Genomic DNA, 21,346 nt, shown 5'->3' on the forward strand with positions numbered 1-21,346 from the left:
TCTGGTACTGGCCGAGCGGAGCCCTGTTTCGGACTTCGTTGGAGGCCGGCTCATTCTTGAAGGCTCCGTACACGTTCGGGTATTGAGGGATGTCGGGATTGACGCTGAGCGTCTTTACAATTAGCGAGATGTGCTCGAGGTAATCATCGGAGGTGGTGTTCCAGCCAGGGATAGACCTGGAACTATTTTCTAAGCTTCGACGCATGTTTTCGCCTTTGCAGTGGTATACCGAAGGAAGTTCCATTTATACGTGAAGGTGGGGGAGATGCTAGTGCTATATTCTTGAAGTGACACTGACGACGGCATCTGATTCCCTTATCTATATTTGAACCACAGAACAAGAACAAGTGTGGAACGTACCAGATATCGGGCGGCATCCAAGGCTTCTTGGAGATTTATTCCTTGACCGATACGTCATAAACTTGACACCTAATCGTGTCATGATGCGCCAGATATTTTTTTTTTTCCTTTTTTGTCTCTAGAAGATGCATCACTTGGTTTTAATATCCTTTTAAAAGTACCAGATATATATTTAAGAGATGGTAGGAGATTCTGTATATTTCCCTATTATCCTGTAAAGCTTATAGATAGACCGTGTACTCTTCATTCGATAATGAACGGAATATTATATCTTTTTATCATCACAATCCTCAACTTCGATATCGTATGCGTATAACCAATATGGATAGATTTTATCCATTGCAACAGAAAGTAAAGATAAACGATATGGATAGATTTTATCCATCGCAACAAAAAGTAAAGATAAACGATACGATTAATCGAAGACAATTTTGACCAAATAGTAAATATTCCCCTTGCTCAAAACCCACAAGAGATTCAATCTAATCCACTAGTCAAAAGTCTTATAAAGGTTGACCCCTTGATATGTAGGATCTCTGAAAGAGTACGTGACGGACCCTCCAACACCGCTGTGCCCTAGCCCGACGAGGTGACCGATTCCGTGGAAAGTCACGGCCTCCAAGTCCAAAGCGGGTGAACCGGAGGGTGGATTCACACCCCGCCTCTCGTCCGCGTCGTAGGGGAATGGCCTGCTAGTTGGTGGGAAATCATGGGCAATATTTCCTCCGAGCCCTTTGAATCTGTTCTCCATGCCACAGGTGAGATGGTAATTAGAAGCCGGCCACCTAGCGATTCCCTACAGTTATCAATGAGGGCATGATTAGAAGAAAAGATAGAATCATTAAATCCCACGATAGCATATCCAAAATGCTAGTGCTGGTATTTCTCTAAAGTGGTCCATAAAAAATTCATGAAACAATTTAACTTTTGCTCTGAAATCCCTCGAAAAAGTTGTTCCAAACGAATTCTTAGTAACTTCGCGAATGTGCTTTTTGCCTTATTCAAGCAAGGGTAGGGAGGGGGTTAGGAGTTTTTCATGTTGTCTTAGAATGTTTCTCACCATTGTAAATCCGATCATTTAGAGGGTTAACAATGTCTTGAAAGACTAATTACGACCCCATGCCATCTGCAAAACAAGGGACTGATTCCAGAGGCTGAAGCGACATCAGCCCGAGCATTAGGCTTCTTCTAACGTTTTCAACTTACTACGTTCTTGACTTCTTAATAGAAATAATAATTACAAAAAGAAGAAGAAGAAGAAAAAGACAATCCTTCTACATATACGCCACATTTCTGAAAATTGCAAAATAATTCCTATTTGTAAGAATAATTATGACGAGTTAATGTTTCGGTAACTTGACTACACTGACACTTTAGATTTGGTACTGTGAGATTGGCCATTTAGGGTTTCCCTCAAAAGAATTTGTAGTGGGACACCGCATGGAATGAGCCGAGACCACTGGCTTTTCTTGTTGGGCTCCGTCCAAGTGGTCCCATTGACGATATCCGACACGCCACACCGCAGCATCATCATTTTCAAAACCGTCTTGAGGATCCAAGGTTCTAGTAGCATTTAGATGATGATTGAACTGATAGACCTTGATGGCATGCTCTAGCAAATCGTTGAAGTCGTCATCACCGGTGTGGACCGAATGTTCAGATTGGTTGTAGTTCAAGCAGTGTTTAGATGATGATTGAGTTTATACATCTTGACCACGTGCTCTAGCAAATCTTCAAAGCTGTCATTGCTAGTGCGGATCGAATTAGGGGTATCAATGTTATAGATGAAGCCAAACATTTATTTTTAGGGGTCTTTTTGTCTTTTCTATCATATTTACTTTTAGGTTAAAAGTGATACATTTATATTAATAATGACAAGACCCTAGCCGTCAAGACAAAAAGAAAAAGAAACAGAGAGGCAAGAAAAAAGAAGAAAAAAGTGGGTTTTTTTTTTCTTGTTTAGGGTTCTCAATCTCTTTGTGCCATGATATTGAGAAGATCATCGTTGTATTCCAACTTTTTTTCGAAATCTAGTGGATTTGTAGAGTGCCAACACGGAGAAGCCGGGTTTGGATGATTTTCGATAACAAATTTTCCGTGTTTGAGTGAACTATATTCTTTGGTGAATTGTTTGTGAGCGTTATTTTTAGAATCGACATGCGATTTCGTAACAGTCAATGGGTTGGGTCGAGTTGGGTTTTGTTGTTACCGACCCGAACTGACCTGAAACACATTAGACCATCTATTGTGTTTCGGGTCGGTTTAGGTCGGGTCAAGTCGGGTTGCTGGGGTTTTTTTTTTCTTCTTCTTTCTGGGGTTGGTTAAACCCTTTTAAAAGCTAGAGAATTTACAACTGGTATTCTATTCGCTCGTACATTAACCACAGAGCCTGAAATAGTTACTGATGTCGGAATGAGCTCCATGAAATGAAACCAGAGAGCAATGGACTTCTGTGAGCACATATTTCAATCGACCCACGTCCTTGGATCCATATTCTCTTGGTTCTTCTTACATAATATCTCAAGAAGCAAACAGTCATAAGAAAGGTCAAGCAACTAAACCAGCCAAGTTGAGCATGCTCTACACCATAAGATGCCATCAGGAGTAGCCAAAAGAATAATGACCTTGTACAGAGCGACCAAGTTAAGAAGATCCAGCTGCCAAACCCCATTTTTGGAAATAATTGCAAAAAAATCAAGTTGTTTAATCTTTAATCCTAGAAGAACATGAATGGTGATGGTAAAACATTCAGTTATGCAATAAAGATATACAAAAATACAAATATTAAAACAATGTCCCCTGCAATATATTGAAAGAGAAAGCAACTTCTAAATTGTCTCTCCTCTGTCCTCTCCCTTTAGTTTGCATTCAAATGGGTTGGCTCCACAAACACTTTCACTCCTAAGACATACTTCTCCACACCAGAACCCACAACACCATCCCTCCGAAATTTTCTACTAGAACAAAATTCCGTGCTACACATCATCCTCATACACCACATAATCAAAGATAAGCAAGTGCAATAACTGGTATGGCTAGAGCTCATTCAAAAGATTCAAGATCTTTTTTTGAGCTAGAATCATTTGCCATTAACTATTAATCGAGGTGAGCATTGAATTTACAAAGAAAATGCATCTAACTGATAATCCAATAGAATGTACTTCATTCTCAGCCCAAATTTTGTAATGAACTCGCAATAAATCTACTTAAAAAGAATGGATAGCAGCACAAAACAGAGCAAATCGAACATGGATACATGAAAGTGGCTAGCGTTGCATAACTGATCTCTACACCATTCTACAAAAATTCAACACCCATCTACTGAATTTAGTGGCACTTGAACAAAACACTGAGTAACCTTAGCTTTTTTCTTCAAACAAAACACTTCCATAAGTAGTTATTGAATTTTGGTATCAAGACCAGCGTGAAAAGAAAACACAAGAATGCATTTCCTTCCCCAGAACGAGATTTTCCCACCAATCCTCCTCGCCGTTCGTCCCGTCCATTCCAACCCCCACCCCGAACAAAACCCAGAAAATATTTTCTCCGAAAGACGAAGCATTTGGAACGAAGAAGGGAGAAAGGCCAAGAAGAAAAAGAACAAAGAAAAGACAGAGAGACAGAGAGAGAAAAAGGGAGGGAGGGACAGGGAGAGAGAAAGAACCGCAAGAAAAACTCAAAGCTTTAATCATCATCGGTATGTATGACGTACCTGGCCCATAGTCTCCAACCTGAGCGATGAATCTCCCCCCTCCCTCCCTCTCTCTCTCCCCCGCTCTCTGTGAAAAGAGAGTGCAACGAATGGAGACAAAAAGCCAATTCAAAGGAGAGGCGCTAAAACTTAAGAGCAATAGAGAGAGAGAGAGAATAGACGTGGGTGTGAAGTGAAGAGCTTGAGGGACCGAAGTTGAAGGGATTTGGGAAGGGGAAGGGTTTTGGCGATGGACGACAACGATCGACTGATTCGGCAGCGGCTAGGGTTCCGGCGTTGGGACGAGGGGTGGCGACGGCGATGGCGAGGCGGAGGTGTGTCGACGGACGGCAACGATCGACTAATTCAGCGGCGGCTAGGGTTCCGGCAGTCGTGAGCGAAGGCACAGTCACGTCATCGGAGAAGAAAGCAGAGCTAAGGAAGATGAGAACGTGTTTACTGTTCATGTTTGTTTGCTTGTTTGGATTTGGAGTTATCGTAATTCGGGTCGAACAATGTTCCGACCCTACTCGACCCTAAACATATATTCATTGCTTGTTTTGTCTATCTCTCAAACAGTATAAAGACCATACTTGTTTCATGTTCGGATTGTGTTCGGGTCGGGTCGGGTTGGGTCAAGTCGGACTTTTTTGACACCCCTAGATCGAATGGTCAGATTGGTTGTCGTTCAAGTAATCGAATTTCTCGAGTTATTGCTTGAGCTCGCAGATACCTAGGGCGTGGTTGCCCTCGTGGCATCCCTCGAGGTGCTTGAGGAAATCAAAGGCTGATTTGGTTTGGACATGGGAATGTGCTAAAATGGCATGGACGGTGAGAAGGAGGAGGAGCAAGTGGGAGAAGGTGGAATGGGGTTTATTAGGCCATGTTTAGTGACGTTTCTATTCCCCTATTTTTCTATTTTTTGTTTTGTTTTTGAAACAATAAAAAAATAGAAATTCATTTGGGAAAGTCAACTAATTTTTATATTTCCCAAAACAGATTAATGGTCAATGAATAGATTTAGAACATAAATTAAAAAAAAAAAATAGAAAAAAATTACTTCTTTCTTCCTAGGAATAAAAAAGAGGAAATAAGTTCATTTCCGAAAAACAAACTCGATGTAACCCTTGTCCTTCCAAAATCGACACAAAGTTCAATCTCCTAACCTAATCCAAGTCTCCATTTTTCATAATAAAATAAGAAAAAAACAGAAATTTAGCCAAAATTTTAGAAATTAGATTTTGAGTTGTTTTACTAGATTTTAGTGTTAATTCTAGTTTAGCATAAAAAAGTGAAAGTACTTTGATGAAAATGAAAATTGGATTCAAAATTAAATAAGCTTTTAGAGTTTTAATATATGAATTTTTGAATGCCGTTTTCTTTTAGCTAAAAAAACTGAAAAGGTTTATGTACCTGTTTATTGTAATGTCCAAAAATTTATTATCAACTTCCTTTATATTGTGAGTTATTGTGAGTTATAAATTAGTGGGACTCTCTGCTACCATTTTGGGCCATCCATCTTTGATTAACTATTACGTTGGATTTTCTTAGGCCATCTTAGAATATCTTGATCAATTAAATCATTACAAAAGTCCCGTTTTATTCAAAAATGAAATGCCAAGTCTCCACTGATATTTTTATAATCAAATGAAAAAAATTGGAAATAGAAATTTTTAGGGTTGCGTCAGATGCATTCTTGTTTTTTTTTTAATTAGGAATATAAATTTTATATAGTTACCAAATGCGTTTTTCTACTCATAAACTCATCCAAGGAATAGACATGGAAAAAACTATTTATGAATAAAAATTATTTCCGAAAAAATATAAATGTTGCCAAATGCATTCTTAGGCTCCATTTGATAAAGTTTCAATTTTTATTTGGGATAAGTGCATTAGAATTTCTAAAAACTTATCATGAAAATACAATTGAGTTCTAAAACTTTTAAAAAGTGCAATTAAGTCCTAAAACTTTCAAAAGGTTTAATAAGTTCTAAAACTTATCTCGAAAGTGCAACCGGGTCTTAAAACATTTAAAAAGTGCAATCAATTGAAAGACTTAGATTGAACTACTTTGATAAGTTTAAGGACTTGATTACATTTTTTGAAATTTTTAGGACTTAATTACACTTTATGACAAGTTTTAGGACTTAATTGCACTTTTTAAAAGTTTTAGGACTTAATTGCACTTTCATGATAAATTTTAGGACTTCCAATGCACTTATCCCTTTTTATTTTTATTATTTTGGTTCTTTTGTTCCTTGGAATAGAAAAATAACAAAAATTCATTTTGTAAAATTAGTTAATTTTTCTATTCTCTGAAATAAAAAAAAAAGTCCCTAGGGAATATATTTAGAACAAAAGAAAAAAGTATAAAAAAAGTTGGTTCTTATTCTTGAAAACAATTTCCAAAATAAGTCATTTTCTTTCTTTTCTTCTTCTTCCTCTTCTAATTGGTCATCACCATTGCCGCCAGCTATTGGTCGTCGGTTGCTGGTTGCGAAAAACAAAATCACATCTTGCCTTCCAGATAAATCACACTTGCAACCATCTTAAAGGAAGGTGAATGCTCAGTTCTCACTCTAAATTGCTGTATCCAAACATCAATTCTTGACAGCACTTACCTTAAGATTATAATTTGTAATGTAGGGTAACTCCATATCCGTGAAGTCCAGGAACATAGCAAGAATAGGTGCTCTACCGTCTCGGCTTCTTGTTCACGGAATGAACATGTGGGTCTTCTGAATTAGTTTTCTCTGGTAGGTATAGCGTTTTGACAAATACTCCGTGTGAATATTCTGACTTTGGGAGGGCTTTTCATGTGCCAAATTTTGTTCTGATGCTCACGAGGTGGCTGAGTAGATGTTGATGCTTGCTTTTTTGTGCTCTGAATGGTGGCTGTTCTATCCATATTATACACGCTCTTCACTATGAACCGGCCTGTTTCTGTACCAATCCATACAAACTCGTCTTGTGTGCTCTGGCTTCTCAGTAGGATTGTTAATATTTCGTTAACTATTTGGACATCAAACAGACGGTGAAGGGTCTGTTCGTCCCATCGAATTTCTTCTTTCTAAATCCGCAACTTTTGTTGGTTCTCCACAATTTGTTGCCCCCAGTGATTCCTCTTTTGAGCCATCTATCTTCTTGAATACTCATACTTTCACTGGTTCTTATTGACCACATCACCCACGCTAAATAGTTTCACAACCCATTAAAATGCTCTACCAATCCCATGAGGGTCGTGAGCCTTTCCTTGCGTTCCAAAAGAAACAATGAGGGAAATACATTTCTTTCAAGATCTGGCATCATAAAATGATGAATTTTGAGCTAACCTCCAAGCTTGTTTCCCTAGTAAGGCTTTGTTAAAGGAGATCAAATCTCGGTATCCCATTCCTCTTGAATCTTTCCTCATTTTTAACACATCCTGCTTCTTCCAGTATTGTCCATCTTCTGATTCACTATTCCTCCACCAAAAAGCAGCAACTTTTTCCTCAATGGTTTGGCACGATAAAATAGGAATTTTAAAAATAGATATAGCAAATTGTGGCAAGCTTGTACCACAGCCTTAATTAATATTTCCTTCCCCGCTTTTGACAACAAGTTCTCCTTCCACCCCTCAAGCTTTGTATTAACTCTGGCTAGAATCCAAGCAAACATATGCATTTTAGAAACTCCCCAATCAGACGGGATCCCCAAGTACTTCCTTTCTTTTCTACTTTAGGCACTCTCCACTCATTGCTCATAACTCTCCTCAAATTCTGTGGACAGCCCACACTAAAAGAAATACTAAACTTGTTTTAGTTAATTGCTTGCACAGAAGCATAGCAATATTAATTCAGAATCCAAGCTAAGTTCTGGCACTTTTTCACCTTTCCATCTAAGAAAAAAATCAAGTCGTTAGCAAATAAGAGGTATGAAAGAACAGGACAATACTTGTTAAGTTCGATCCCTTTGATTGTGAAAGACCACCCGGTTCCTGTACTGAGATGCTTCATCCAGTGTCTCTACGTCAATTATTTAGTTTACTATATTTGCCATTCCTTTGCAGGTCGATCCGTTTAAGCTCCAATCCATAACTTCCCTCCAGTTTGTAGGAAGTTTAATTTGTGATGAATAAGATGTTTGTCTTTCCTCAACATAAATTCATTTATATAGTGTGTATCCCGAGACATGAAAATCTCTTTTTGCTATCAAGCAGAGTGACAGTGCCCAAAGCCTTGTTACATAGCAACTGTAAACTACTGTGTAAGAAACTACAACACTCACTTTAACACTGTAAAGTACGACTACATGCCATGACCAAATTTATTCCTGCATGAACAATACTAGTGCATTTAGATGCCGGTTAGAACTGTCTGAAGGTCTTCCATTTGCTCAGCTGAAGCTTCGCCGGCTTTTGCCTAGCAGAGCCATCAGCATTAGCTTCTAACTCAGCAGATCCTCCACGGCCTTCATTCTTTTTATGGTCCCGCTCCGACACTGCCTCGACCTTCTGCCGAGGAAGATCATTCTGGTACTGACCAAGCAGAGCCCCGTTTTGGACTTCGTTGGTGGCCGGCTCATTCTTGAAGGCTCTGTACACGTTCGGGTATTGAGGGATATCGGGATTGACGCTAAGCGTCTTTGACATTCTCGAGATGTGTTCGAGGTAATCATCGGAGGTGGTGGTCCAGCCAGGGATGGAACTGGGAGTATTTCCTAAGCTTCGACGCATGTTTTCGCCTTTGCAGTGGTATAGCGAAGGAACTTCCATTTATACGTGAAGGGGTGAGATGCTTGTGCTATATTCTTGAAGTGACATTGACAGCATCTGATTCCCTTTTCTATATTTGAAACACAGAACAAGAACATGTGCCGAACGTACCCAGATATAGGGCAGCGTCCAAGGCTTCTCGGAGATTTATTCCTTGACCGATACGTCATAAACTAGACACTTTAATCGTGTCATAATGCGCCAGATATTTTTTTTTCCTTTTTTGTCTCTAGAAGCTGCATCACTTGGTTTTAATATCCTTTTAAAAATACCGGAAATATATTTGAGAGATGATAGGGTATTCTGCGTATTTCCTTATTATCCTGTAAAGCTCGTGTACTCTTCATTTGATAATGAACAGAATATTATATTTTTCTATCATTACAATCCTCAACTCCAATGTTGTATGCGATAGATTTTATCTATTGCAACAAAAAGTAAAGATAAACAATATGGATAATCGAAAAAAAAAAAAACAATATGGATAATCGAAGACAATTTTGACCAAATAGTAAATATTCCCCTTGCTCAAAACCCACAAGAGATTCAATCTAATCCACTAGTCAAAAGTCGTATAAAGCTTGCCCTTGATATGTAGGATCTCTGAAAGAGTACGTGACGGACCCTCCAACACCGCTGTGCCCTAGCCCAACGAGGTGACCGATCCCGCGGAAAGTCACGGCCTCCAAGTCCAAAGCGGGCGAACCGGAGGGTGGATTCACAGACCACCTCACGTCCGCGTCGTAGCGGAATGGCCTGCTAGTTGGTGGGGAATCATGGGCAATAGTTCCTCCGGGCCCTTTGAATCTGTTCTCCATGCCACAGGTGAGATGGTAATTAGAAGCCGGCCACCTAGCGATTCCCTACAATTATCAATGAGGGCATGATTAGAAGAAAAAAATAGAATCATTAAATCCCACAATAGCATACCGAAAATGCTAGTACTAGTATTTCTCTAAAGTGGTCCATAAAAAACTCACGAAACGATTTAACTTTTTCTCTAAAGTCCCTCGAAAAAGTTGTTCCAAAAGAATTCTTAGTAACTTCTTGAATGTGCTTTTTGCCTTATTCAAGCAAGGGCAGGGAGGAGGTTAGGAGTTTTTCATGTTGTCTTAGAATGTTTCTCACCATTGTAAATCCGATCATTTAGAGGATTAATAATGTCTTGAAAGACTAATTACGACCCCATGCCATCCGAAAAACAAGGGACTGATTCCAGAGGCTGAAGCGACATCAGCCTGAGCATTAGGCTTCTCCTAACGTTTTCAACTTATTGACTTCTTAATTAGAAATAATAATTATAAAAGAAAGAAAGAAGACAATCCTTATACATGTACGCCACATTTCTGAAAATTGCAAAATGATTCCTATTTGTAAGAATAATTATGACGAGTTAATGTTTCGGTATCTTGACTACACCGACACTTTAGATTTGGTACTGTGAGATTGGTCATTTAGGGTTTCCCTCAAAGAATTTGTAGTGAGACACCGCATAGAAGGAGCCGAGACCACGGAGGTTCTGGCCTCACGGAGGTTCTGGCCTTTCTTGTTGGGCTCCATCCAAGTGGTCCCATTGACGATATCCGACACGCCACACCGCGGCATCATCATTTTCAAAACCATCTGAGGATCCAAGGTTCTCGTAACATTTAGATGATGATTGAACTGATATACCTTGATGGCATGCTCTAGCAAATCGTTGAAGTCGTCATCACCGGTGTGGACCGAATGTTCAGATTGGTTGTAGTTCAAGCAGTGTTTAGATGACGATTGAGTTGATACATCTTGACCACGTGCTCTAGCATATCGTCAAAGCCGTCATTGCCAGTGTGGATCAAATGGTCAAATTGGTTGTCGTTCAAGTAATCGAATTTCTCGAGTTATTGCTTGAGCTCGCAAATACCTAGGGCGTGGTCGCCCTCGTGGCATCCCTCAAGGTGCTTGAGGAAATCAAAGGCTGATTTGATTTGGACATGGGAATGTGCTAAAACGGCATGGATGGTGAGAAGGAGGAGCAAGTGGGAGAAGGTGGAATGGGGAAGTCAACTAATTTTTCTATTTTTTGTTTTGTTTTTGAAACAATAAAAAAATAAAAATCCATTTGGGAAAGTCAACTAATTTTTCTATTTCCCGATCAGTGGTCAATGAATAGATTTAGAATATAAATAAAAAAATAGAAAAAACTTACTTCTCTCTTCCTAGGAATAAAGAAGAGGAAATAAGTTCATTTTCGAAAAACAAACTCAACATAACCCAATGCTTGTCCTTCCAAAATCGACACAAAGTTCAATCTCCTAACCTAATCCAAGTCTCCATTTTTCATAATAAAATAAGAAAAAAACAGAAATTTGGCAAAAATTTTAGAAATTAGATTTTGAGTTGTTTTACTAGATTTTAGTGTTAATTCTAGTTTAGCATAAAAAAGTGAAAATATTTTGATGAAAATGAAAATTGGATTCAAAATTAAATAAGCTTTTAGAGTTTTAATATATGAATTTTTGAATGCCGTTTTCTTTTAGAAACAAGACTATGTCGTGAAAGTTCGGCAATTCCAAGCAACACTTGCTTGTAGCTAAAAAAACTCAAAGGTTTATGTACTTGTTTATTGTAATGTCCAAAAATTTATTATCAACTTCCTTTATATTGTGAGTTATAAATTAGTGAGACTCTCTACTACCATTTTGGGCCAACCATCTTTGACTAACTATTATGTTGGATTTTCTTAGGACATCTTAGAATATCTTGATCAATTAAATCATTACAAAAGTCCCATTTTATTCAAAATTGAAATGCCAAGTCTCCACTGATATTTTTATAATTAAATGAAAAAAAATTGGAAATAGAAATTTTTAGGGTTGCGCTAGACGTATTCTGTTTTTTTTTTTTTATTAAGAATAAAATTTTTATATAATTACCAAATGCGTTCTTTTACTCATAAACTCATCCAAGGAATATACATAGAAAAACTATTTCTGAATAAAAATTATTTCCGAAAAAATATAAATGTTGCTAAATGCATTCTTAGGCTCCATTTGATAAAGTTTCAAATTTTTTTTTTTTATTTTTTATTTTTTTGGTTCTTTTGTTCCTTCGAATAGAAAATGAACAAAATTTTATTTGGTAAAATTAGTTAATTTTTCTATTTTCTGAAATAAAAAAGTCACTAGGGAATATATTTAGAACAGAAAAAAGAAGTATAAAAAAGTTGGTTCTTATTCTTGAAAACAATTTCTGAAATAAGTCATTTTCTTTATTTTCTTCTTCTTCCTCTTCTAATTGGTCATCACCATTGCCGCCAGCTATCGGTCATTGGTTGCCGAGTTGCGCTCACCAGCCACACATCACCGATCGCCATCGGAAGAAGAGAGGAAAAAAGAAAAATCTAAAAAAATTATTAAAAAATTAAAAGAAATTTTACATCATAGAAAAATTTGTGGGTTGTTTAAAATGCATTCCTATTCTTTCTTTTTAAAAGTTTTGTGCAGTTATCAAATATATCATTTTACTCAAAAACTATTCTAGGGAATAAAAAAAAATTATTTATGATTAGAAATTGTTTTCGAAAATAGAAATATTATTAAATGCCGTTTGATTAACACACTATTCTCAGCTAGACAAATTAATTCGATGAATGTTGTTTCTGTAGTTACATATCTCTCAAGTGCGTCCACCTAATACATGAGACTTGAGAGGGTCGAAAAGTTGAAAGGTTCATGGGGCAAGAAAAAGGTACAACGTGACAACGATTATAAATAGGTCATCAAAGCAGACGTGTAAGGACTAGGAAGTGGAAAATTTTATTATAGTAAACTCGTTCGTTATCGTGGTGTGTACATCTTCGTAAGACTTAGAAAAATTGACCTAATTATAAGTTGAAAGCAAGCAATGTGTGAAGGAGAAGTTGTGGGTAGTTCCAGAAGAGGTGTGTAAGGCATTCTTAAAAGATTTTTTATGACCTTCATGATAGGACAAAAGTAGGATATAAATGGTGGAAAAAGAAAATGCGTTGTTATCATCATTGATTCAAAAGTATTATGGATTGCGTTAGGTAAAATTGGGGAAGCGTGGAACAAACTCAAACAATCGAGCAAGAAAAATAAATGATGAAATTAAACCAACCACGAAGGAGCTACATGATTGGACCGGCGTGCGTACTCTCACAGGAAGAGGATAAGGAAGAGAATGTTCGACTATAATCAAGATTAAGACAATGCAATTGCTAGAATTATACCCTTAATAAAGTGTTTCCCAACCCAAATTACACCTCGATATTTTAACAACGATGAACATTAGATAAGAGATCTACAGGTGTTTGCTCAAACACTCTCAATCCTTGGCACTTCCTAGATCTTCTCTCGAGTCAGGCTTGTCGGACTGATTAATAAATTTGGTCAAAAACACTTATTTAAAAATCAATCCCTTGCGGCTTCGGGCATCGACCTAAAGAGGCACGGACGTTGAATTTCGATAAAGTTGCGGCCCCTATTGGACGTCTGGAAAGAGATATGGCTGGACATCTGAAGTCCAATGATGCTTCGAGGCGCGTCCTGGTGGTCGGACGTCCGAAAAGCAATTTCAGACCTAGGGTAGTCGATCCAAAATCCTCCACTTATTCCAAAAGTCCATCCCTTTACTTGGAACGTGCGACTTACATCCTCGCACACACGTAACATCTTTTGCTCACTCCGGGTGCCCTTGAACTCCACTTCGAGTCGGTTCCAATCTAAACTAGGTCCAATTTTTTAGCCCCATTCAATTGACTTAAAAGATTATTCTTTGAGAAGACCCAGAAGAGAGTAAATTTACGATAGAGAATTCAAGAACAAAAAATAGGTGGACGTGAGTTTTTTGTTTGTACAGAATAAAAGCGAATGTATATTATTGCATACGACAGACATGGCACTCCGTTCTGTGAATGCTTATTATATATGTGCTTATTTAACTCGTAATTGGTTATTTTCACTCAAAATACACCTTTTGAAATAAGATAGAAGCACAAGAGGGGGACAAAGTCTGAGTGTATTGTTATGGCCCGATTTGGGTATAGACACAAAATGAATGTTCATACACTAGTATAAATAAAGCATAGACACCGAATGAATGTTTAACAGTGAACTTTTCTTTTAGTCCAATTCGAACGACCCGAAAGCAGAAAACGTGTTGATGTAAACTTGTCATGAAAGCAAGATGTGAACATTTGACATTATTCTTTTACTAGTGAACTCGAAGACAAATGTCTTGATGTAATGATTGACGACATTATGATTAATTGTTGAGTTTACACCCTCGTAATGGCCTAAAAAACACGCGTGACTTAGCCAAGTCAATTATTTTAGTAACGTTCAGAGCCTAAACATCCTCCACTTAATATGCTCAAGTGAAAGATAGAATATATACTGTAACCTAGTCAAACGCCGTACAAGGTTTTGATTCCCTGAACATCATCGCCATGCAAGCCCTTGCTGACTCCGGGACTTATGCTGGGATACATTATGGCACCCGCGACTGAGCTATGCCCTAACCCAAGAAGATGGCCGATCTCATGCAAAGCCACGGTCTCCAAGTCGTAGGAAGGAACCACGGACCACGGCTCGTCCCCGTCGTAGTGGAACACACCGATGGTCGGTTGAAACGCGTGGGCTATGACTCCACTGGGGCCGTCGAATGGGGCGCCGTCGCCATGGTCCCTCCTCGCAAACGCAATCTTGATGTCCGCGGACTCATAGTTTTGGGATTGGGAGAATGTGAAGTGCGTTGCAGAAGCCCACGTCTTGAAAGCCCGCGAGACGGGGCCTAACACGTCGTCCTGGGTCCCAGGATCTAAGGCATAGGTGAGGTGGTACTTTGAGGATGGCCATTTGGGACTTCCATCGAAGAAAGTGAAGTGGCCAACGGTGTGGAATTTATTCGAGCCGTGGTGGGTCGTTCTCTTGCCGGACCGCATCCGCGAGGTGCCGTTGACGATGTCCGCCACGCCACACCGAGGCGTCGTCATCATAGCCACCGTTTGGGAATCTAAGTTCCCGGTGACCTTCATGTGGTAGTTTAGTTGGTAGGTCTTGACGGCGGACTCCAAAAGCTCATCAAAGTCCTCATCGTCGGCGTGGCCTTGGAGGTTGGATTGGTTATAGTTTAAGTACCCAAATTTTTCGAGGTATTGCTTGAGCTCCTGGAGGCCCTTGACCTTGTCCCCTTTGTGACATCCTTGGAGATGCTTGATGAACTCAAAGGGGTTTTTTTTTGGTCATCGGAGTGGGCTAAGACCGATTGGAAGAAGAGAGAAGAAACAAGAAGCAGGCATGAGATTGTGGACAAGAACTTAGGATATGCCATTGCGGAAATTCTCGAGAGATTGCACTTTGCTTTGGATGGTACTCTGTGTGCATTTTCCATCCCTTGCGAGATTCTATTTATAGGCTTTTTCCAGTTGTGGAAACATAAGAAAGTTCTTGGCATCGTGTCGCTCGCGGCCATAACAGGGTCGTGACTCGTGAGGAGAGAGAGAACGAGTCAACTTTGTGAAATGTTCAAGGTTATTCACCACTTTTCAGGTCTTCGTAAAATGACAATCTAGAAAACGTGGTTACCGATCTTCTGGATGGTCTGGATGCTAATGAGAAGCTTCTGAGGGGTCGAGCAGACCCCTGCCTAACAAAAGACCTTCACAGTCTTCTCCTCTATAGCTATTATCTATTTAATCCTTTCATTATATTCCTAGCAATGTTTATAGTATTGTCATATTGTTATTTAGGAAAATGGGCACCAGCAGCAAATTCCATGAACCAACATAAACGCGTCGTTTAGATTATACATTCGCTGGCTTTGATTATTCTATTCACAGTGGACGGAATAGAATTGCTTTTTGTTTTTCACCCCATTTGCTTTTTGTAAAATTGTGCTAAAAGATATACAGTCAAAGCAAGCCGGTCTTGGAAACTTTGACTTTGACTTTGACTTTGCTCCTCGGAGAAGTTAATGTTGGCTTACTAAGCATGCTAAGAGCATTTTTGGTAACAATTCTGTTTTCGAAAATAAATTCTGATTAGAAATTATTCTTTTTTAATCTATTCCTATGAATAATTTCTAAGTATTTTAAGCCGTTTGGTAACTATTCAAAATTTCTAATATTAGAATAAAATTGCGTTTGGTATCGTGCTCAAGATTTCTACTCCAAATCATTTTCTTTTAATTTTTAAATATTTTTTTTTCTTTTCTTTTTTCCCTTTCTCTCTACCAAACGAGAGCAACGACCTCACCAAAGCGTCACTGGCCCTCAGTGAGGCCGGCCCTCGTCGGTCAAGCCTCGCTGGGGCTAGGCGAGCCTCACCGAGGCTGGGCAAGGCCTGCTTGGCCATTGGTGAGGCTCGGCCATATTGCGAGCCTCGCCAATGGTTGGGCTTGCCTTCGACGAGCTTGCCGGATCGGTTGCCGGCAACCGACGACGGTGAGCGGCAAACAACAACCGTGGAATGGCGGTAGATGAAGAAGAAGAAAAAGGAAGAAGAAGAAAATGGAAGAAGAAGAGAAATATGGTCTTGATTCTTAGATTTGTTCCCGGGAATAAGAATCAATATTTTTTTTTTATTATTCTTGATTCTATTCTAAATCTACTTCTGAGAACAAAAAAATAAAAATTTGTTCCCAGGAATAAAAATTTTATCAAACACGATTCTGTTTCCAAACTGCTCCCGAGAACAAAAAATCAGAATCAAGTACTATTTTGATGGTTAACAAACAGGCCCTAAGAAGCTTCCTAGGAGCCTATGAGCGATTGAAGTGATTCGTGGCTTGCAATCTTGTTCCATTTAATTAATAATTAACCTTGATTTTAAGAAAAAAAAAGAAAATGGGGATGATAATCGTGAGAATACTAATTAACGATCCTGTTCAATTCCCCTTGTACAATTCCTCCCTTGCAACTGCTAACGAAGAAAAATTCGGCTCCTTTCATGTATGAACGTGTTGACACGAAAAAATGCCAAGTCTTTGACCATTGACTTGGACTAGAAGAGAATGAACACAATTCGACCGAAGAAAAATTGGCTGAGCGTTGACAGCTTTTAGTTGGCAAATTTAGTTAGTCGACAAGAAAACTAGTTTTAACTGACAGAAAATACGATTTAAAATAATTAAGTTTAGGAGTACACTGGCGACAAGCAAGGTTGACTCCGTGACAAAAGGCCACGAATGATGTAGCTGTTGACAGAGTGATGATGGAGTAACCATTTAAGTGTTGGAGCCAACAGTTTTGAATGTAACTTGTCATGAAGATAACCGCAAAAGGGGGGACTTAATGCAACCATCGAGTAGTGGAGTTAAGAAGTTCGTGAGAAACTGATTGTGACAATTGTAGAGAAGTAGAGGAGAGTCATAACTGTCGAAGTAGTGGGGATGACACAACTGTTAATGTAGTGAAGACATAGCTGTCAAAATGACAGAGTGGATTCCTTTTGTAAATGAAGATTGCTGAATTGTAAGAGTCATGTGAGGTGTGTTCTTTCCTTCTTCTTTTTTACTGTTGTTAACTATCATCAGTAGGTAGAGACACTTGTACTGTAGTTTGTAGAAGAAAATGTTGATCAATTAAAAAAAACCAGCTGTTCAATTTTATTTTCCTGTTTATATTTAAATTTCCAGCACCTTTACATTATTGGACATGATTGTCTTCACTCTTAGTACTTTTAACTTTCTTGTTGTTTGTGTTGCCTATCCAAGAATTAAGAAAGGACCTTTCATGTGGCATGGTTTATATCTTTTTGCTATTCGGAAAGGATGGACTCATACCTTCAAGTGGAAGAGGACTCAGGACATTTGGCATATGTTCGTCTGGAACAATGAAATTATACCACGGTATCAAGTAAACCTTTGGCTTATAGCTAAGCGCAAGTTGCCCACCCAGACTCGTTTATTGTCGCATGGTAGAATAGATAGCGGTGCTTGTGCCTTCTGCAACAATGTACCTGATTCTATTGACCATCTATTTTTTGGGTGTCGTGTCACGGCCGAGGTTGCCTTCTTTTGGATGGCCAAATGCAATCTGCATGGCGTAACAGGGCATGGGAGGATAATCTCCGTTGGGCCACCATCATGCTTATGGGAAAGGAGTTTTATAAGTGCATAGCTTGAGCTGTGTCATATTATTTGAAACAACAGGAACATCATTCTCTTCAGAGAACAGCCTCTTTTTGTCCTGGCTATGAAGAACCATCTCTTTAAAGTGGTCAAAGATAATGCGATCACTGTTAGAAATGTTGAGGATAACATCAGGAATAGAAGGCTACAATGGAGCTGGGGCATTGACCTGGTCATCTTTTCTAGGGAGCGTTAATTCCCTTCCTTTCATCTTGAGGATGGTTCTCTCCCTATCGGAGGGCGTTTTGTATATGTTCACCAGTTGTTCATGCTGTGCTTTTCCTTTCTAGTTGTTAGTGGGTTGCCGTGACTGTGGCTTTTATATCCCGGCATCCTTCCACTCATTATGATCTGGTGTTTTGAGTGTGGGTTTTGATGCCGTGATCTTTTTGTTCAGTTGATCTTTCATCAATATATTTATTACCTTTCAAAAAAAAAAGAAAGAAAGGATGGACTCATAAAAATACTTTTTCTTTTGCCAATTGTTTCCTATAAGTTACAATTTAGTAAGATCACTCTATTCCTGTACTTAGTTGCCTCATCTGGTGTCTCTACTTCAATTCTTTTGTTGACTACATTCGCCCTTCCATTGCAGGTCGATCCGCTTGAGCTCCAACTCAGTACTTTTAATTTTCTCGTCGTTTGTGTTGCCTATCCAAGAATTAAGAAAGGACCTTTCATGTGGCATGGTTTATATCTTTTTGCTATTCGGAAAGGATGGACTCATAAAAATACTTTGTTCTTTTGCCAATTGTTTCCTATAAGTTACAATTTAGTAAGATCACTCGATTCCTGTACTTAGTTGCCTCATCCGGTGTCTCTACTTCAGTTCTTTTGTTTACTACATTCGCCCTTCCATTGCAGGTCGATCCGCTTGAGCTCCAATTCATTACCCCCCCCAACTCCTATCACCAAAAAAGAAAAAGAAACGAATCATTTATTAAGTCTTCTTAGACAAGAAAAATCTCCATTACTAGTACTAGCCAAAATTTGCTATGAAGCCGGGGGATAGTACTCAAAGCCTTGTTACAGAGCAAGTATAATACTATAACACAATAAAGTACTACTATATGCCATGACCAAATTCATAATTCTTGCATGAACATTAGCGGATCTGGATGCCGGTTAGAACCGTTTGTGGATCTTCCATTTGCTCGGGCGAAATTTCCCCTTCTTTTGCTTAACAAAGCCATCGTTATAAGCTTCAAACTCAGCCAATCTTCCACGGGCTTTGTTCTTTTTATAATCCCTCTCCGACACTGTTTCGACCTTCTGCTGAGGAAGATCATCCAGACAGTGGCCGAGCGGAGCCCCGTTTCAGGCTCTGTAGATCGGCACCGACACTGCTTCAACCTTCTGCCGAGGAAGATTGTTCTGGTTCTGGCCAAGCAGAGCCCACTTCCGGATTCGTTAAAGGCCCGCCCATTCTTAAAAGTAATCATCGGAGGTGGTGTTCCCGCCAGTTATACGCCTGGGAGTATTGTCGAATTTTGATGCATGATTCTCAGTTGAGGTGGTACAGTGAAGGAAGTTCCATTTATAGATGAAGGGTGAGATACTTCTGCTATGTTCTTGAGGTGACATTAGTGGCATCTGATTCCGATACCATAAAGTAGAACAGCAAAGCAAGAACATGCGTGGATGGAACCCAGAAATACGGGGATATGGAAGGCGTCTTGGAGATTGACGTTTTGAAGTTGATGATTAATTGGGTTGACATGCGTTAGAAGAAGCATCGCTCGGCTTTCAATAGTATCTTTGCGAAAACTAGGATTGAGCTATAAAGGACCCTTCGAGATCAATCGGGTGGCTTTACTTATACATTGTGTAGAGTGTCAAGATTCTGATAATAGCTTGTGATGGTACGGTTGCGACTAGTTCAAACTTCACAAGCAAAATCCCATCCTCCATATTGTAGAAGGGAGTCAAAGTTGTATAAGATACATTATATGGATTGTAGCGGACCTTAAAAATAAATGATACGTATAAATCGAAGGAAATTATGACCAAATAGTAAATGCTTCCCTTGCTCAAAACCCACAAAGAGAATCAATTCAAACCCCTGATCAAAAGTTGTATAACGCCTTGATTCCTTGAATATCATCCGCATGGAGACCTTTGGTAGTCCCAGGAGCTATGGAGGAGTACATGATGGCCCCTTCAACATCGCTGTGCCCTAGCCCAAGGAGGTGACCGATCTCGTGTAAAGCCACCGTCTCCACGTTAAAAGCGGCCGAGCCGGAGGGTGGATCAACAGCCCACTTCTCATCCGCGTCGTAGTGGAACAGCCCGCTTGTTGGCGGAAACGCGTGCGCAAGAGTTCCTCCGGGGCCATCGAAGCTGTTGTGTGCACCGTCTCCATGGTCTCCTCTTGCAAACCCTATCTGTATGTTGGCAAATTGATGGTCCTGGACGTACGAGAAAGTGAAGCGTGTCACCGAGGTCCACTTGGCAAAAGCCCGGGCAACTGGGGCCGTGGCAGCCTCTGGGGTCCCTGGGAGGAAGCCATAGGTGAGATGGTAATTAGAGGCCGGCCATCTAGGGCTTCCCTCCAAGAACGCATAGTGAGACACGGTATGGAAAGATCCGATCCCACGGAGGTTCCGCCCTTTCTTTCCGAACCCCATGCGGGTGGTACCATTAATGATGTCCGCCACGCCGCATCGCGGTCTCATCATTTTGGACGTAGTCTGGGGATCTAAGGTTCCCGTGACATTCAGATGATAATTGAGTTGGTACGTCTTAACAGCAAATTCTAACAAGTCATCAAAATCGTCGTCGTCGGCATGGATTGTCGGATGACCGGATTGGTTGTAATTCAAATAACCAAATTTCTCGAGGTATCTCTTGAGCTCGCGAATGCCTCCGGTATGATCGCCCTTGTGACATCCCTGAAGGTGCTGGAGGAACTCAAAGGGCGATTTCATTTGGTCATCTGAATGTGCTGAAGCGGCGTGAAAGAGGGAAGTGAGGAGGAGCAAGTATGAGCAGGTGGAAAAGAACATAGCATCCATGGCTGAACTGATGAACGCGCACTCTTCTAGCAGAGAATGAATGTTATGTGCGTTGTTGCCGTATCGAAGGAGGCCTATTTATGGATACATGCCCCTTTTGAGGTGTAGCAGTAGCTAGGTCATAAGGTCCCGTTGAAATTGAAATGTTCAAGCATGGAAGAAACCGCAAGTACGTACTAACAGACAACGACCGCATCGATCTTCGAGAAAAACGCGTATAAGACTGGGAATTCGAGGAAAGAAACCCTGAGTACGGTACTAAAAACGACCTTTACTAGGTCTTTGAGAAGAAGACGTGTAAGACTGGGAACCGAAGAAGTAATATTGTTAGAACTCAATTGTTAATTTTATGTATTTCATAGAGACAGCCTCGCAGACATTGACCTAGTCTTTGAT

At 39.7% G+C, this 21,346-nt stretch overlaps 3 protein-coding genes and 1 pseudogene across 3 annotated transcripts; all 4 read right to left on the reverse strand.

Moving 5' to 3' along the window:
- Positions 1-1,733: 1,733 nt before the first annotated feature.
- On the reverse strand, positions 1,734-4,926 carry LOC104427812 (annotated as a pseudogene).
- Positions 4,927-9,367: 4,441 nt separating this feature from the next.
- Positions 9,368-10,427, reverse strand: LOC120289902 (metalloendoproteinase 3-MMP-like). Its single transcript, XM_039305291.1, has 2 exons — positions 10,314-10,427; positions 9,368-9,667 (listed from the first exon to the last, which is right to left on the reverse strand). The coding sequence occupies exons 1-2, from the start codon at positions 10,425-10,427 to the stop codon at positions 9,368-9,370; spliced, it is 414 nt and encodes a 137-aa protein (XP_039161225.1).
- Positions 10,428-14,042: 3,615 nt separating this feature from the next.
- On the reverse strand, positions 14,043-15,042 carry LOC104426223 (metalloendoproteinase 3-MMP; the record flags this gene model as incomplete). Its single annotated transcript, XM_010039204.3, has 1 exon — positions 14,043-15,042. A coding segment is annotated over one exon (831 nt), but the record flags the coding sequence as incomplete, so codon positions are not given.
- A 4,779-nt stretch (positions 15,043-19,821) lies between these two features.
- Positions 19,822-20,970, reverse strand: LOC104427813 (metalloendoproteinase 3-MMP-like). Its single transcript, XM_039304237.1, has one exon. The coding sequence runs from the start codon at positions 20,948-20,950 to the stop codon at positions 20,003-20,005; it is 948 nt and encodes a 315-aa protein (XP_039160171.1). The 5' UTR covers positions 20,951-20,970; the 3' UTR covers positions 19,822-20,002.
- Positions 20,971-21,346: the final 376 nt, after the last annotated feature.

This window comes from Eucalyptus grandis, chromosome 11 (assembly GCF_016545825.1).
Source record: "Eucalyptus grandis isolate ANBG69807.140 chromosome 11, ASM1654582v1, whole genome shotgun sequence".
NCBI lineage: Eukaryota > Viridiplantae > Streptophyta > Magnoliopsida > Myrtales > Myrtaceae > Eucalyptus > Eucalyptus grandis.